At 44.1% G+C, this 17,468-nt stretch overlaps 1 protein-coding gene across 2 annotated transcripts in view; it reads right to left on the bottom strand.

Moving 5' to 3' along the window:
- The window catches only part of PITPNM3 (PITPNM family member 3), a 1,929,018-nt gene that overhangs the window by 815,271 nt on the left and 1,096,279 nt on the right, over positions 1-17,468 (bottom strand). For both annotated transcript variants that reach the window (XM_069226994.1, XM_069226995.1), the window contains exon 4: positions 5,464-5,540. In XM_069226994.1, the coding sequence (XP_069083095.1) occupies positions 5,464-5,540 (77 nt within the window). The remainder of the gene's footprint in view (positions 1-5,463; positions 5,541-17,468) is intronic.

Here is a 17,468-nt window from a genome sequence, read left to right as displayed (position 1 = left end):
GTAGGCACTTTGGAAAAAACAGCTGTGTTTTCTATAAAAAAAATAGGATGTGTCCATGTTGTGTTTTGGGGCATTTCCTGTCGCGGGCACTAGGCCTACCCACACAAGTGAGGTATCATTTTTATCGGGAGACTTGGGGGAACACAGAATAGCAAAACAAGTGTTATTGCCCCTTATCTTTCTCTACATTTTTTCCTTCCAAATATAAGAGAGTGTGTAAAAAAGACGTCTATTTGAGAAATGCCCTGCAATTCACATGCTAGTATGGGCACCTCGGAATTCAGCGATGTGCAAATAACCACTGCTCCTCAAAACCTTATCTTGATCCCATTTTGGAAATGCAAAGGTTTTCTTGATACCTCTTTTTCACTCTTCATATTTCAGCAAATGAATTGCTGTATACCCAGTATAGAATGAAAACCAACTGCAGGGTGCAGCTTATTTATTGGCTCTGGGTACCTAGGGTTCTTGATGAACCTACAAGCCCTTTATATCCCTGCAACCAGAAGAGTCCAGCAGACAAAACGGTATATTGCTTTCAGAAATCTGACATCGCAGGAAAAAGTTACAGAGTAAAACATAAAGAAAAATGGCTGTTGTTTTCAGCTCAATTTCAATATTTTTTTATTTCAGCTGTTATTTTCTGTAGGAAAACCTTGTAGGATCTACACAAATGACCCCTTGCTGAATTCAGAATTTTGTCTAGTTTTCAGAAATGTTTAGCATTCCGGGATCCAGCATTGGTTTCACACCCATTCCTGTCACTAACTGGAAGGAGGCTGAAAGCACCAAATATAGTAGAAATGGGGTATGTCCCAGTAAAATGCCAAATTTGTGTTGAAAAATTCGGTTTTCTGATTCAAGTCTGCCCGTTCCTGAAAGGTGGGAAGATAGTGATTTCAGCACCAGAAACCCTTGGTTGATGCCATTTTCAGGGAAAAAACCACAAGCCTTCTTCGGCAGCCCTTTTTTCCCATTTTTTTGGAAAAAACAAAATTTTCACTGTATTTTGGCTATTTTCTTGGTCTCCTCCAGGGGAAACCACCAACTCTGGGTACCATTAGAATCCCTAGGATGTTGGAAAAAAAGGACGCAAATTTGGCGTGGTTAGCTTATGTGGACAAAAAGTTATGAAGCCCTAAGCGCGAACTACCCCAAATAGCCAAAAAAGGGCTCAGCACTGGGGGGGAAAAGGCCCAGCAGCTAAGAGGTTAAGGATTTGGTACAGTTATTGGATAAGATTCAATTGTTGTTCCTGAGTGTCTATTTTAATGATGGGTGACCTGAATGTCAAGAGACCTCCTTGATGATTTCCAAAGGAAGAAATAAATTGCTTTGAACAGTCCATGCCAGGTCTTGAACAAGCAGGGGGGGGGGGCTATGTAAGCAATTAAGGACCCTACTTAATAGGCTAAATATGACCATATTAAATGGTAGGTGTTTGATAACGTCTTTAAGTGATTATGCAATTATCTCCTCAGAGTACGCTGGGATGGTGAAGGATTTAGTGGTAGGAGAACTTGCGGGGAGTAACCATAAGCATCTTATTCTTTCACTGCCTAGGGTGGTTCAGCAAAGAGATACGCGGCCCAACAGTCAGCCCGTGTGCAGTAAAAACATGCGTAGAATTGTGTGGTCGAAAACGCTGTGTAACAAATGGATGTTGGCGTTGCTAAATGCAAAATTCACCTCCCCCTCACTCCTCACAGTCCAGCATTTTTAAACAACTCATAGCCTCTATAAGAGATAGGGCATTCCTTGGGTAGGAAAGGGTTCGTGTTAGTAAGGACTCTTAATGTTTGGAAAAGTCACGGCTAGTGCAGCATTTAATAAGAGAATTAGAGAGTCGTACAGAGCAGGTGGGGTATTAAGGGAGAGTCTGATAAGCAAACATAGGAAAATATTCAGGAAATATATGCAGCAAATCTGGTGAAGAGAGAGAGCCTCTGGACAATGATATGCTTTTCCCTGCACACTAGTACGTAAAAGGTTTCTGGTGCATTTCCAACAGCATACTCGGGCTAGCCACAAAAATTGCAGCAGTATCAATCCAGTATCAAGCTGCATCTCAGAACTGTACAAGGTGAAAGATGAAGTTAGGGGGGCCTTGGGATCTCTGTCAATGTGTTTTCTTGTCAAGGGGGAGACAGAGAGTATTCTGCTCCTTTCAGTTAGTGGCATTGAAACAGAGATTAAAGGTCTGAAAAGCTCAAGGGTGCAAGGGCCATACAGTATTCCCTCAGACATTAATATACTTAGCTCCTGGAAAGGTAGCCTTAGGTAGCCTTTGTTTAAAAAGGGTGATAGGGCTCTGCCTTCTACCTATGGTATGATCACCCTATTGGACATCCCGAGTGAAATCTATGCGAGGCATTTGTTGGGTCTACTAGAAGGTTGGGTGAGTGCTACCAGAATCCTACCTTTGACTCAAATGGGATTTTGGAAAGGGTACTCCACTATGGACGGCTGTTTGATATTAAAGTTGCTGACAGAAGAATATGCTCTCAATAGGAAACAGCCCCTCTATGTGTCATATATCGACTTGTCATGTGCGATTACACTATAAATAAGTCTCTTCTCTGGAAAAAGATGGCCAGATGGAACCCCCCCCCCGGATCTTTTGAAGCTGATAGTTCAATTGCATTAAGGCCCATGGACTAGAGTGGAACTTGGGAGTAATGGGGCCTAGTCTAAAAAGATCAGTACCCCTAATGGGTTGAGGCAAGTGTGCATCCTGGCGCTGCTTTTATTTTCAATTCAGACAGCAGATGCAATGTTAGGCTTAAAAAAGGTCCGGTCCTTTCCTCCCAAGTTGGGGAGGGAGACTATGGGCCTGATTATAACTTTGGAGGACGGTGTTAATCCGTCCCAAATGTGACGGATATACCACCTACCGTATAACGAGTCCATTATATCCTATGGAACTCGTAATACGGTAGGTAGTATATCCGTCACATTTGGGACGGATTAACACCGTCCTCCAAAGTTGGAATCAGGCCCTATATGTGCTTTTATTAAGCAGATGATACAGTGATGCTGGTCAGCCTGCAGAGGCAACTCAATGCTTTCTCACTCCACTGCAAGGGACAGTATCTAATGATCAATACGGCCAAAACTAAGGTCATGTTTTCTCAAGAGGAAGGAGACGGTCCTCGAAGTTTGGGTGGTAGTTGAAGAGTGTTCAAGTGAAGGTGCTTAAGGAGTATAGATATTTGGGCCTGTTATTGAGCCATAATCAAAATGTAAAAGCTCATGTTTCCCTTCAGGAATCACATGCCAAGTCTATTGCTAGAGTGCTACGAAGACTCGATTTAGCTTTGGGCCACAAGTCTGTCGAAGTTCAATGCAAAAATTGTTAATTTGTTACTCTATAGATGCGAGATGCAAAAAAAAAATGTAACAGTCTGCAAATCACTGAAACAACCATTTGGAAAAAATGGTTGGGACTGCCCATAGGTTCTGTGAATAGTGTCCTGGAGCTTGAGTTAGGCCTTACTAACATCCTTTTTAAATATAAACAGAGGTTGCTCAATTATTGTGCAGGACTTTTAAAATCTGAAGAAGGCTCCTTGAGGCATTTTATCAAACTCCACTTATAAGAGTTGTGTATAGGTCAATGGGTAGATAACCTGCAGGAAATCCAGTCTTCCCTAAATCTCCCTATCTGGTATCCCCCTTGAATAAGTAAATGTCCCAACAGAAACAAGCACTAAAATGTCTAGTTAAAGAGTGCTCGCTGGATAATGACCTTGTTGAGGTCCAAAGGAGAATTAACCTGCAGCATTTACTGGATGCAGATTACAATGGTTTACAAAAGCAATGTGTGAGGAACATAAAGAGCAGATCTGTAAGGCAGTGAGCCCTGAAGTTTAGGCTGGGTCAGGTCCCCACCTTCAGTAGGTGGAAAGGGGTTAGTCAGGAGGTTTGGGACAAGGATCCTTGCCCTTTCTGTAAGCTTGATGCACTGACACTTTCACACATTATTGCTTTTTGTGCTCACTTCACTAAAATATGAAGCAGCCTTTTAATGACAGTTTTTAGAAAGCTGCAGGTTTGCTGCATCAATGATTTGTTGAGGATATTTTTGTGGTGCAATAATATGTTGGTATGTTGGTCCTTAGCAAAATTCCTGTCGGTGCTATCTGAAAAGTTAGCTATCATGACCGTGTTTAGTTAGGGATTAGTGGTAGCTATGTAATCAATATTTTTAGTCGGTTACCATCTTTTACATAGTGGAATGTGAATTTGCATGTAGTTTAGCACAATATGCCTCTATTGCAGTTACTCCTGACCCTTGGGCGAATGTGTAAATGTCTGGATAGTGTACACAGATGGTGGTTGCTGTTCAGTGGCAGAGACAAAGCCCTAAAGGAAACGCTAAGGATGTGATTCTAAAACATTCCTGGATTTCAGAAGGCTTGGGCCCAGATTTAAGTTTAAGGGGTCCTTGAGCCATTAAAACGTCATATTTGTATCATTTGTTTACACTAATGTGGCGTTAGAAGACCAAAGGCACTGCACCATATTTACAAAGTGGTGCAAAGCATGCAGTGCACCACTTTGTAACCCTTTGCATCATATTATGCCTGCACCAGGCATAATGTATGCAAAGGGGGTGTTCCCCCATTAGGTGGGCCCAAGAAATGGTGCAAGGAAATCTAAAAGATTTCCTTGCCCCATTTTTTTAGTGTTTTTAATGCCTGCTCAGAGCAGGCGTTAAAAGAAGGCTTCCATTGGTTTCAATGAGCCTCTGGGTGCTTTGCAGGATTAGTGTCAACATTTTTTATGCTAATCCTGCAAAGCACCAGACTAGCAGCAAAAATTATGTTGCTAGTACCCCTGACTACCTCCATGGTGTGCCATATTTTAAATACAATGCACATGTGGTGTTTTAGGGGGGCGCTAAGGGGTGCAAGAAAAGTGGTGCTGCACTAGGTTCAGCGACACTTTTCATAAATCTGCCCCTTGGTTCTTTCTGGGAGGTTAAAGATAGGAAAAGCAAGATCTTCAGATCCCCTTCAACTGCAGATTGCAGGGTGCTCATGGTAAATATGATGTTTAGCAGTCCTGTGGGCCTTGTGCACAAACCTAGAAAGAAACCAGAAGTCACTTAGGGGTGATTACAAACTTCAGATTTCAAGGAGGTTACAAAGTTTTGAAAACTCTGAAGAATTTTCATGTAAACTCTTTGTACAAGATAATTCTCCCACTAAAAGTGAGCCTTTACTCTGATAGTGAATACATCCCACTTCTGCTTAATTTTACTCTGACAGTCTATACCATTTCGGAACTTAGCAGGTTTTGCAGAAAACACACTTTGCGACTTTACACACACCAAGTTTTATGTGAAAGTTAACAATGACAGAAATGATTCACAACTGCCTTGTCCTAGGGAAAAAGTCATTGGCACAAATCACCTGGCCGCCCACTCTTTCTCAAGACCACATTGGAAGGGATGCTCACCTCACTGTCCTCATGGATCTCCATACTGTTTTGCCGCGGACATCTTTGCTTTCGCTGGGGGACTCTGTACAGTTCACCTAAAGAAGAAGATAGACAGGATTAGGGGTTTGATCAGATTTGAGACTAATACAGGAGATGGTTTTGATATTTATAATTAGTGCTGCTTAGTTGAACACCTGGGGCTATGTAATTGTGTGTTACTTCTTGCTCCTCTGTGACGCTTGGGTGTTATATAAGGGGCCAGAGATGCTTGTGTAGTCCCTTCTATAATAAAGATTGTGCTAGTGCACATTTTGCACCGGTGCAATCACGAGTGGGTGTGCCCTCATTTGCTTGGGGGCATAACCCTATGCAAATGGGGAAATAGTATTGCTCTTCAACAGCACCACATTCAGTGCATAATTTGAGCTGGTGGTTTCCGGTGCGGGGCACCTGCACTTATTTTTGAGGGCCGGCACTTATTCTTCTACCTCAAGCATTCATTCTGAGCAAAAGACACCCATGGGAAAGTCGGAGGAAGAGAAAAACAAAAAAGCTTCACAGGGAGAAAGCAGAAAGCTGCAAGAGTGAGCTGAGCGGCAGGAAGTGGCTGTAAATGGATTAAAGAGGCCCGATATGGCTTCGGGATTACGCTGCCTCAGTATTCTGTGCTCGCATATTTAAATGCAGCAGCCGCGTGTTTCAGAGGAGAGTTTTGGGCACCGGCATGTTTTTATTTACAAATTAAGCACTGACCACATTAGAGACACAGGCTTAGATACAACGGAGCGGATGGCCACATAGAAGTGGTGCACAGTCAGTGCGTCCACGGGGGTGCCCTTACAGAAGGGGAAATGGAGTGCCAGGGATCCTCAGGTATCCCCCTACAGGTGGATCTCATCACTCGCTGCAATTCTCTACATAGAGCTGTTTGTCCCTTTCAAATTCATACCCAGAGGCAGCCTGCACAGGTAAAGGCAGACCAGTGACTTCAAATAGCTGGTCTAACTTTCCCTAATTCACCGCACCCAGGACAGGTGCTACCTCACAGCTGCCATGGGAAGAGCACATTCACCGTAATAGGGTGCATTGTCTGGACCTTCGGTGGGCACACCCAGTTAAAAGTGTACTGTGGCACAAACAGGGACAATGTGCACTCTTTGTAAGCTGAACCATGAAATTAAGGAATGATGAGAATACTGTAGATCCTGGTCTGTGATGACATACATCAGAATACAACTTGTTCAACTAATTAGGAGCACCTCAGCTACTAGGAGGCTTCAAGTGCTGTGGAGGAAGAGTCCCATGGATAGAAAACATGAATCCATGTAATACATCCACACCAACTGATGAAGCAGCCTCGCATAGTTCAAACACGCACATGACACAGTAACAAACAACACTAAATTCAGCACAGATTTACTGATCTTTTATGGAAAGTGACTGTGCCGCCTTGCTCCAAAGGGAGAAAGAAAGTGTGCCACGTTTCTCCCCGAGGTGAAGCATATGCCTTAATGGTGTGTGTGAATTAATGGAAAACGAAAACTGAGAAACCACATTGGAGAAAAAATCATTTTAAGGAAAGACAGTTTTATAGAAATACAAAAAAAAAAAAAAAAATAAAGGGAAAATTAAAAATTTGATTAAATGTGGTGGAGTTTAGGACTACTGTGGAGTTTTTAGGTTCAGAGATGGGTAATGTTAGGGACCAGGAATAATTGGAGGTCGGGCATGGAAAGTGTTTTTTTTAGGGTTCAAGGATGAATGGTGTTTGGGTGTGAGCTGTTTTAGATTTCAGGGATGGGTGGAGTGTTAGGGCATTGATGGGCCTTAGAGTTCATGGATGGGCTGAGTTTAGGGCTGTTGAGGATTTATAATGTTCAATTATGGGTAGCGTGAAGAGTTTTTTAGGGTTCATGATGGGGTGGAGTTTAGAATGGTGATGGTTTTAAGGATTCAGAGATGGGTCGAGTTTAGATGTAGAAATGGGTTTTTAGGGTTCAGGGATGAGTAGTTTAGGGTGATGGGTCATGGATGGCTGGTGTTTAAGAGCATTGAGGGATTTTTTGAGTTCATGGATGGGTGGAGTTTGGGTATTTTGAGGTGTATTAAGGGTATGGGATGGGTGGGGGTTAGGCATAGAAAGGGGTTTGTATGGTTCAGGGATGGGTGGAGGTTGGAGGTAGGGATAATGAGTGATTTTATAGTTCAGGGATGGTGGATTGTTGGGGTAGAAAGGGCTTTTAGGCTTCAAGGAGGAGTTTAGTTTAGGTGTGGTGAGGGTTTTTTGGTTGCAGGCATTTATGGTGTATGGGGGATTGTGAGGGGTCATGGATAGATGGTGTTTAAGGGTGGTGATGGATTAGCGAATTAAAAGCATCCAAATTAATTGCTTGACACTGTCAAATATATAAATATGAAATAATGTCCCCTGAAGAAAAACACTGAAATAGATATCTCCGGCAAAACTGTTTCTGAAAGTAAGACCTATAACTAATGCATTTAAACCTAAAAAATAAGCATTCAAAAGCCAATTTTGACCAAAAAACATTCTATGAAATGGTTTCTACGAAAAAGTAAATGCCATTTATTTGAAAATTTCCATTAAACAGTTTAGATGAAATGGGTTCTCAGTAATGCTATTCCATGAAATTGTTGTTCTATGAAATCACATACAACCAAGCTTTAAGGCTTTTGCCACGTTGTATGTGTGCTGCATACTGCAGCACACATGCAAAGTTGGAATAACAAGGAGAAATGAAAACATTTCTCCTCGTTACGCCTGCCTCAACGAGGTAAAAGATTTTGGCCCAAATACCTGCCTACCAATGTTTGTAGATAACAATATGCATCAAAACCCATAGAGGGTTGCACGAGAACGCCCATGTACAAACCCTGGAATGGCCCCTGAGGAAAGAAATGCAAAGTAGCACATAGCACAACTTTCTGTTAGATTGGGATACTATTGAATGCAAATCTTTATTTGTGCTGGATATTCAACCCCATCCTAACACTTTGTGCTGGGTTTGTGATACAAAAAAATAAATAAACCCAGTGCAAAGTGTTAGTAAATATAGGCCATCATATCTTCATAGTGGGGCTGGAGAATTAGGGAATTAGTATAATTCACAAGCAATAAGAGTCCCTTGAAAGAATTGCATGGTTGGGGTAAGGCAAATCATGTGTCTGATCTGCCTCCACTTTACACCCATCCTGAACAGACAAGTGACTCTCAATATTGCTTTGGACACAGAATAGGAAAAGATGTCTTCTGCAGAGGAACATTCAGGCTCTGTGGTTGGTGGCAATCCAGCCAAAAAATGTGTATTGAGGTCTGCACGTGCATGTTGTAAGAGGCTGGCTCAGTCTATGGTGTACACCTATGGTGTGGTACCCTATACTGAGTCCAGGAAACCATTAGAGATAGTGTTTTGGTGCCTAGATAACCAAGGCTCTGTAGGGGTAGCTGTGAAGAGCAGCTCAGGCTTATCAAGGAGGAGTGAAAACCTACAGAACCACAGTAGTCAGTCAGTGATGTTCACACAAGAAAGAACGAAACAAAGTGTTACAACAATAAAGTATTCTTTATTATAACACTAGTAGTATCTTAATGTTGGTATATCTCCTCTTGGAGATATCTATACACAGAAAATATACTTAGAAACAAACAGGAAAAGCACAGAAATACATGTGACCCTATGAGGGGGGCAAACCATATACTAAAAAAGTGGTATAAGAATGGAGGTGCCCAACCAAGGTAAGTATGTTAGTATCCCAGGAGCTGGGGAGCACGAAATCACTTAAGGTAAGCAAAAGAAATCCCCAGGCGCCCGTGTGCAGAGGTGTTATCTAGCCGGGTGTCCCATAGGCTAACACAGGACCATGGCAGTTGAAATTTTCAGGATTCAGGACCCTTCACAGAACCCCGAGGAAACCAGTTGGCACAAGGAAGGTTCAATAGTGCTCCCACCTGTGAATACCCAGGAAAGTGGAGTACCTACACCGGAAAAGTGAAGTACCTACACCAGGGAGCCCGGGTGCATAGGGTTGAAGTGATGTTGGAAACCTTTGATGGAGTCAATGGGAGCCTCGTTTGTTCAGCTGCTATTGCGCCCCACGGACCAGGTCAGTGGAACCCAAAGGGCGGATTCTCGACAAGACGAACCTGAAAAAGAAGGTGACTGTGTCCTGACCACTTGAAGATGTCCAGGCGGTGCAGGTAGGCAATGCCCTTCCTTCTTAGGAAGAAGTTCCTGCAGGTCGGCCAAGGAAGAAATACAGCTGCAGAGTCCAGGTGAAGCAGGAAGATCGTTGGAGTCAGCCATGAGCTGCCCCACGTCTGTCACCAGATTGCAGAGGATTCACTGGTCAGCAGAACCACCAACAAGCATTGGCAAAAGCAGGAAGAAGCAGCAATTAAGTTTTCTGGATTTTGGGGACCAGCAAGGTCCAAACAACTCACCCTTGGAGGGGAGTCAGGGCAGGCCCTCAGAAAGCAGGAGAACCAGAAGGAATCATTGGAGCCCCCAGGAGCACCCACTGGCAGCAGGCACAGTGAGTCGCAGAGAGGCCTCAGCAGCACAACAAAGAAGGAGTCCCACGCACAGGAGTTGAAGGAGGGAAGCTGTTTTTGGAGTTGCAGAGTACTGGAGGCTGGGGCTTCTGGAGCTCAAAGACCTTCACGAGAAAGAGTCAACAAGCCTTGGTAACAGCAACAGACATGGTGCACCTGGGTACCGTCCCAGTGGCCACAGCAAAGGCCCACCGTCTCCCAAGTTGGAAAGAATACAAGTTGGACCTAGAGGGGACCACAGAACCACCACCTGTGTTGCAGAGCCTTCTTTATGTTCTTGATGGACAGCAGGATCCACCAGTCAGTCGTTGTCGCAGAGGTGACTCCTTCACTCCAAAGGAGATACCTTCTTGCTTCCTAGTGCAAACAGAGTCCTTCTGACCCTGAAGGATGCACAGCCAGGGATGTTGCATATTTTTTGCAGGAGCCAAAGAAACAATGTTGCAGCGGGAGCCCTCCCAACTGGATACAGTCTTGTTTCAGTTCCTAAGGCAGACCAGCAGCCATTCCAGAGGCCAGGGCTGCAGAAGAGTCTTGCAGAGAATTCCTTTGTAGAGTCTTGCTCGATGAATCTAGGGACCCACCCACATGGGAGCCCTTAAGTAACCCTAAAAGGGAGCTGGACATTGTCTGCAGTGACCCACCTATCAGAGGGGGGCAGGGACGTCCACCCACCTGGCCTAACCAGTAAGATGCTCCCAGGGGCCTCTGCACATCTTTTCCAAGATGGCAGATTTAAGTGGCCACCTGGCAGAGTTCTGTGCACCTCCCTAGGGGAGGAGCTGGAGAGGGGGGCAGTCAATCCCCTGTTCTTTGTGTGGTTTTGCACCAGAGTGGGAACTGGGCATTCCTGCACTGGTGCAAAATGGTTTATGCAAGGAGGGCACCAAATGTGCCATTCAAAGTGCTGTGGTGAAACTGGAAGGCCAAGGCACCCCAGCCAACAGATACCAATTTCAAAGGGAGAGGTGGTCACACCTCTTCCCTACATGAAATCCTTTGTTCTGCCTTCCCCTGCTCGAGTTAGGCTCATTATCAGGAGGGCAGAAAAGTGTTTAGGGTCAGCAGCAGCGTGGGCAGCCATGCATACCTTGCAAGGTTGAACAGCAGATCTGGGGGATCCTCTAAGGAACCCCCAGAGTACATGGTATCATGCAACTAACACTGGAATCAGTGTAATTGCATGATTCCAACATGCCTGATACCAAACATGCATAGGTTCAATGAAGCCATTATGTAGGTGGACTACTCATGTTGATCAGTGTCTAATACATACATTAAAATGGCTGCCCGGCACTTACAAAGCCCAGGGAATAGAGTCTGGGGTTTGTAGGGGCACCTTTGATAATGCAGGGGTGCTCTCACACTTAGGACCATGCAACCTTCCCTTGGGCTGAAGGGCCTACTATAGGGGTGACTTACAGTGTCCAAGTGCAGTGACAACGATATAAGGCAAGCCTTTGATCTAAATTGAAAGGTGCAGTCACCATTTCACACAGGCTGCAATGGCAGGCCTGCAGCACAACTTGCATGGGCTTGCATGGGTGGCATAATACATGCTGAAGCCCATAGGAGACCCCTGGTGTACCCATGCCCTGGGTACCTAAGTACCATATACTGGGACTTATATGGGTGCACCAGTATGCCAATTATGGGTTGTAAAAGTTATCCTACAACCAAATTTAGAGGAGAGAGCACTGACACTTGGGTCCTGATTAGCAGAATGCCAGTGTACTACAGTCTAAACATACTGACACCAGGCAAAAAGTGGGGGTAACTATGGTAGAAAGATGCTACTTCCTTACTAATGTATCCCTATAGCTCTCAATAAACTTCAAACACACTGTTTCAGCAACTGAAGGATGCTGAATCATTAACTTCTAGTTTCTAATCAGTAGAACTTACTGTAGGCAAAAAGGTAATATTCTAAATAAAGGCAGTCTAGTTCAGGAAATAAATCACATTGACTAAGTAATTAGCTGGCATTGTACAGCCTGTCCAATCAGTCATTGACAGATATAGAGCCTTTTCTCTCAACTGAAGAACCCCCAGAGCTATGGTGATTGCTAAAGACTACACAGTAGGGGACCAGGGAAAGAAACATTGATATTTCAGGACAGGGATTAAGTGCCCGGCTCCTGTAATGGCTGCAAGCAAAATGTTTCACGTTGTTGGCTGCCAATCATAGCCCTTGCTCCCTCCGGAGTACGAGTCCCAGGGGTGTGAATTGGCCCAAGTAAAGAAAGCTACCTGGGCCCATCACAATGCTCCATTTTTGAACTGGCGCTCCTGTGAGAGTCTCTCAAGCCTCTCGTGGACCCAACCACCCTGATATACAAATACCTTTGACCCTTACTTTCTAAAAATCCATTGAACAGATATACACCATTTTCATGTAATGCCGTTCAGCAGTTTTTGCTGTAGTTCTTCTTAAAGAAGTCTATGGAAAATTAATGGGAAATTTGCATTTTGAGACCACCCTTTTTTCCCAGCCTCTGCTCGACGGATCACCTTGAAACTTTCCTTGCACAAACTAGTTAAAAAGCTGTATCTTTTTAGAATGTTTTGTGGGGATTCATCAAGGGGCCAAAGTTATTAGCAACAGAAAAAACTGTTGACCTAACCACTGGGTAAAATATATATATATATATGCACCGAAAAAACCAAAGGTTACAGCCAACTGCTGAATTTCTATGGTGTTGTACGAGTAAATTCAGAACCTAACTAGAACGCCCCTGTAACCTTAGTTTTTTTCAGTGAATTTCTATGGTTTTTTTAACGTATATTAATTTTCATTCGCTGCCGCGCATGGCCTTTAGGGATTGGCCACAGAGCCTGGCCGACCCAACCTCACATTGTGCACGGCCTTCTCTTGTGCACAGTAGGGGTTGCCCCCAAGGGTTGGACTGCAGCCAGTCCCTGTGGCCTACACCCCTAACCGCCCAACCTGATGCTGTGCACGGCCCTTTGCGCATGCACAACAGAAGTTGGCCGCGGCCTCTCTCGGTGTGAGAATAGGTGTGAGAGGCTGTAGCTGGGGGTAAGAGTGGATGTCAGATTGTCTGGGTGTGACAGTGTATACATCAGTGTTTTAGTGGGTGTGCGTCAGAATGTGCGCGGATCTGTGAGTAGGTGCATCAGGGTGTCAGTGGGTCTGTGAGTGGGTGGGTGATGGTTTGAGTGGGTGTGTGAGTGGATGCTTAACTGTCTAAGTAGGTCTGAGTGGGTGCATAAGGGTCTGACTGGGGCTGTGATTGAGTGCATGAGGGTCTGAGTGGCTCTGTGAGTGGGTGCATGAGTGTCTGAGTGAGTCTGTGAGTTAGAGAAGTGATTGAAGGAGAAACAGACAGAGCAAAAGAAAGTGAGAGGGAGGGATATAGTTTCTAGGCTTTGATGCCTGCTATACCTATAATGAGTTATTTGTCTCCAATTTAAAAAAAAAATACATTTGTTTTTTTTTTAGCTATAATATTATATTTATTTAACTGGTACCGTGAGGGAGCCCTCAAGAGCACCCCTGTGGTCCCTCCTTATTTATTTATTAATTACATTCTTTTTTAAAAATAAAAAGCCTTTTACGGGCTACCTGGCACCGGGGAAGCCTTAAGGCAGTGCCATTGCTTCACCATGCTGGGAGCTGCTTTGACAGCAGCTCTGTGCTTGCTGAAGCATTTCATGTGTGTGGGTGTGTATATATATATATATATATATATATATATATATATATATATGCATATATATATATATATATATTCCTATTTTCCCAGTCGTGAGCCAATGGTTTGAACTCAGATGAGGGAGTTAGCAACCCACCTAGGTTTAGACCTGAGTGCACACTTAACGTGAGGTACATTATAGATTGTCACAGGGCACATTGACCAAATAGTGCTGTCACTACAATAAAATAAGCCCAATAGGGTGTGATTGAGTATTGTGATAATATATTATACTTTATTTCAGTGGGTATGAAACGGTCATAATGACTGATGCATTATTGATTATGCTGTGTATCTGCACAATTTGAGATTGAGATTAGAAAATGTTATGCTATGCTATGGATTGAGTGAACATCATGTTAATTTAGAAAAATGGTATTGGTGAATTACACTGGAAAATGAGTGGGAGATTTTTGTTATAATTATAGTAATAATTAGCATATTTAAAATGAATTATATGGCTGGCTAAGCAAATTGGATAATTAATTTTTGTACTTCATGTAGTCAAATACAGTCAAATTGCCTATGGCTGCTTAGCACTGGTCACAAGAAGCTTCAGTTGAATCAGTTTCTACCTCTTGAATGTTGATTGTTTTAATGAACATTGAAAAAGCATGAGGGATAAGGATTGGGATTACAGTGAGTAATGCGTAAACTGTAACGCTTTTGTTCTGTTCAAGTTATATGTCTGTTTCACAGCTGTCCCCTCAAAGCCCAGACCTAAAAATGACAATGAGGGCATCATTTTACCCACTCCTAACAAGCTCCAGTATGGCTAGGAAACTAGGGTGATGACGACAGGTAAAATGTATATAACAACATTTTGATATCTTCACTAGGATTATGTCCGAAGGTGTGATTCTGTTCCCCCAAATTCTTTCTCAGCACAAATAAAAGTAATTTCTAGGCGACGTCTCCAGAAGGCAAAAATCTTTACAATTCTGCTTAACAGTTACAAAAAGTTAGTCACTGGCATACAGACAACAAAACATTATTATCCTGTTTCTGTCCCTTGTGGATCTGGCTGTTGCCTATTTTTACATTGGCAGAAAGTGAGAAGAACACAATAAAGCAGTACAATGTTATGGTATTAAGTCCTAAACCTAGAACTTTCAGTGAAGCTTTTTCAAGGATCTGTTAGGTCGTGTGTGTCATGTATTTTTTCTCCATAATACATGTTACATACAGACCAGGCGAGACTGTATGCCAACATGAAAACACCAACATTTTTAAAGTGTGTGTGTGTGTCAGGCTTAGGGCTGCTGTTTGACCTGGCCCTTTCTGTAGGGTCATCCCCACATTTTTTGCCCCCCTCCTCCCATTTTTGCTGAAGTCATTTCTGTTGGCTTTAAAACTCTGGGCACCTTACCACTGCTAACCAGTGCTAGAGTGTATGTGCTCTCTACTTAAAACATGGTAACATTGGCTCATCCAAAGTTATCATATTTAAATTTACTTGTAGGTTCCTAGTAAATAGCACTATATGTGCCCAGGCACTGTAAATTAAAAGCTACTAGTGTGCCTGCAGCACTGATTGTGCCACCCACTACAGTAGTCCTGTAAACATGTCGCGGGCCTGCCACTGAGGAGCCTGTGTGTGCAGTTTTAAACTGTAATTTCGACCTGGCAAGGGCACTCAATTACGAGGCCCAAACCTTCCTTTATATTATATATAATACACCCCTGAGGTAGGCCCTTGTTAGCCCCAAGGGCAGGGTACAGTGTATTTCAAAAGTTGGAAATGTACTTTTAAGTTTAACATGTCCTGGTAATGAAAAGCTATTAAATTCATTTTTCCCTATTGCAAGACCTATCTCTCCCATAGGTTAACTCTGGGGTTAACTTGAAGCAGCCTTTAAGTGTAACTTCCCATTGTAAAAAGATATAAATTTGGAGTTTGGTATCTTTGGACTCACAATTTAAAATCACAACTTATGGTGAAGTCACATTTTAAATTGTAAGTCTGAAAATGCCACTTATAAAGTTAACATTTTCTTACTTTAACAATTATGTGCCTCTGCCTGTCTGTGAATGCACATCTTGGGTGGGTGACAGCTGTGCTCTGTGTATTCCCACTAGACAGTCACACACAAAGGTAGCTGGGATGTGACATTTGCATCCTCAAGGTTCATCACCAGGTTGATGGTCCTTCCTGGGCTAGATAGGAAGGAGGAACTAACACACCTGAATAGGATAGGGCTATGCCTGCTTGCAAACAAAGAGCTGCATAACCCTCTGTAGAGGGCCTGGAGCCAGGGAAAGAAGGACAGGAACCCGGTGCACCTCAAAGGCCTCTCTTTGAAGTCCCCCCAATTCAAAGGCTCAACTAGATATACATACTGGACCCCAAACCTCACCAAATCCGAAATCTACTGAAACCACGTCATTCTGCTAGGAAGAAGGACTGCTGTGCTACCTAGAGGGATTGCCACTCTGCTACGTGCTGCATTGCTGTGTTGGCCTACTGCTTGCTATGTGCTGTTGGAGGGACTGACACTTTGCTACTTGCTTTGCTGTGTTGGCCTATGCTCTGCCATTTCTTGCTTAGAGTGAGAAGGACATCTTTGAACCCACGTTCTCGAAGTTCTTGCTGGCTTGCTTCCTGTTCTTTTGAAGTCTCAGGGACAGAAAAGAGTTCCAACACTTCTACTACAGCTCCTGGATCTGTCTTCAACCAGCCCCTGACTCCCAAGAGGCACCCCTCGAGTCCAGGCCCTTGGAAGTGTTTTTCGGCTCCTGAAATCAAGCTTTTGGGCTCTTCGCGACTGCGACCGGGCAGAGGGAGGTGTGCCTGTCGGACCCTGACCCCCTTTAGGTCACGCATTTTGGTAGTGGCATTCCCTGAGGTGGCTGGGCACTTGAGGGCAGCACAGCAGCCACAAGGGGATGAGTACACACTCTCACTTGCATTATGTATTGCCTTAGTGGCTCAGGATGTGCATTATTGGAAGGCTGTAGCGTGGATGCTAGGTAGATACATGTCTACTATGGGTATTAGACAACCGGACAGGATTTTTATCATAGATGTGTGACCATGCCATGCAGTCAGTGATTTGAGGGTCACTTATCTCCAATGTGGTATCTGTGTTGTTACTCACTACCAAGATGAGCTTGGCAACTCATGGCAACAGGTCATTGCCAACCACACTGCCAGGGGTGCATGAAGAGTCCTCAATGTGCTGGCAGGTAGTGTATGTGTAGTGAGGTAAGGTGGGCCAAGATATCACAGTGCAATTTGAGGATGGCCTAGTTGGCATGCCAACTACCCATGCAGGATTCAGTTGGTTTGGTAGTCCAGGAATTGTGTGTCTCAGAGGGCATGGGAAGTGGCCAGGTACTGTGCAGTTGTGGCGGGTATGCCTTTGATCATATACACGACTGCATCTGTGTCACCATCAGCGGTACACATGTGCATTGCTGTGGTTGCCCCATGGTGTTCCATTGTTGTAGCATGTGTAAGTGAGGGCATGGTGAGTCATGGCATGGCATTAGAGGATGTTGTAGTTATTGTTTGTGACTGTTGTGCTGGCATTGACCGATTGCACCCTGTCTCTCTCTCTCTCTCTCACCCTCACTCCTCCCTCTCCTCCTCTGTCTTTGTGTGCATCAGCATCATCTGGTGAAGGAGAAGAGGCACTGGCGAGCTGCAGCCCACGGGACCCAGGACGCTGAATCCAGTGGAGCCGAGGGGACCTGTAGGACGGAGGGTGAGGGGAGTGCCACGGGGAGATGGGATC

This window comes from Pleurodeles waltl, chromosome 3_2 (genome assembly GCF_031143425.1).
Source record: "Pleurodeles waltl isolate 20211129_DDA chromosome 3_2, aPleWal1.hap1.20221129, whole genome shotgun sequence".
NCBI lineage: Eukaryota > Metazoa > Chordata > Amphibia > Caudata > Salamandridae > Pleurodeles > Pleurodeles waltl.
This window is presented reverse-complemented; position numbering and strand designations above follow the sequence as displayed.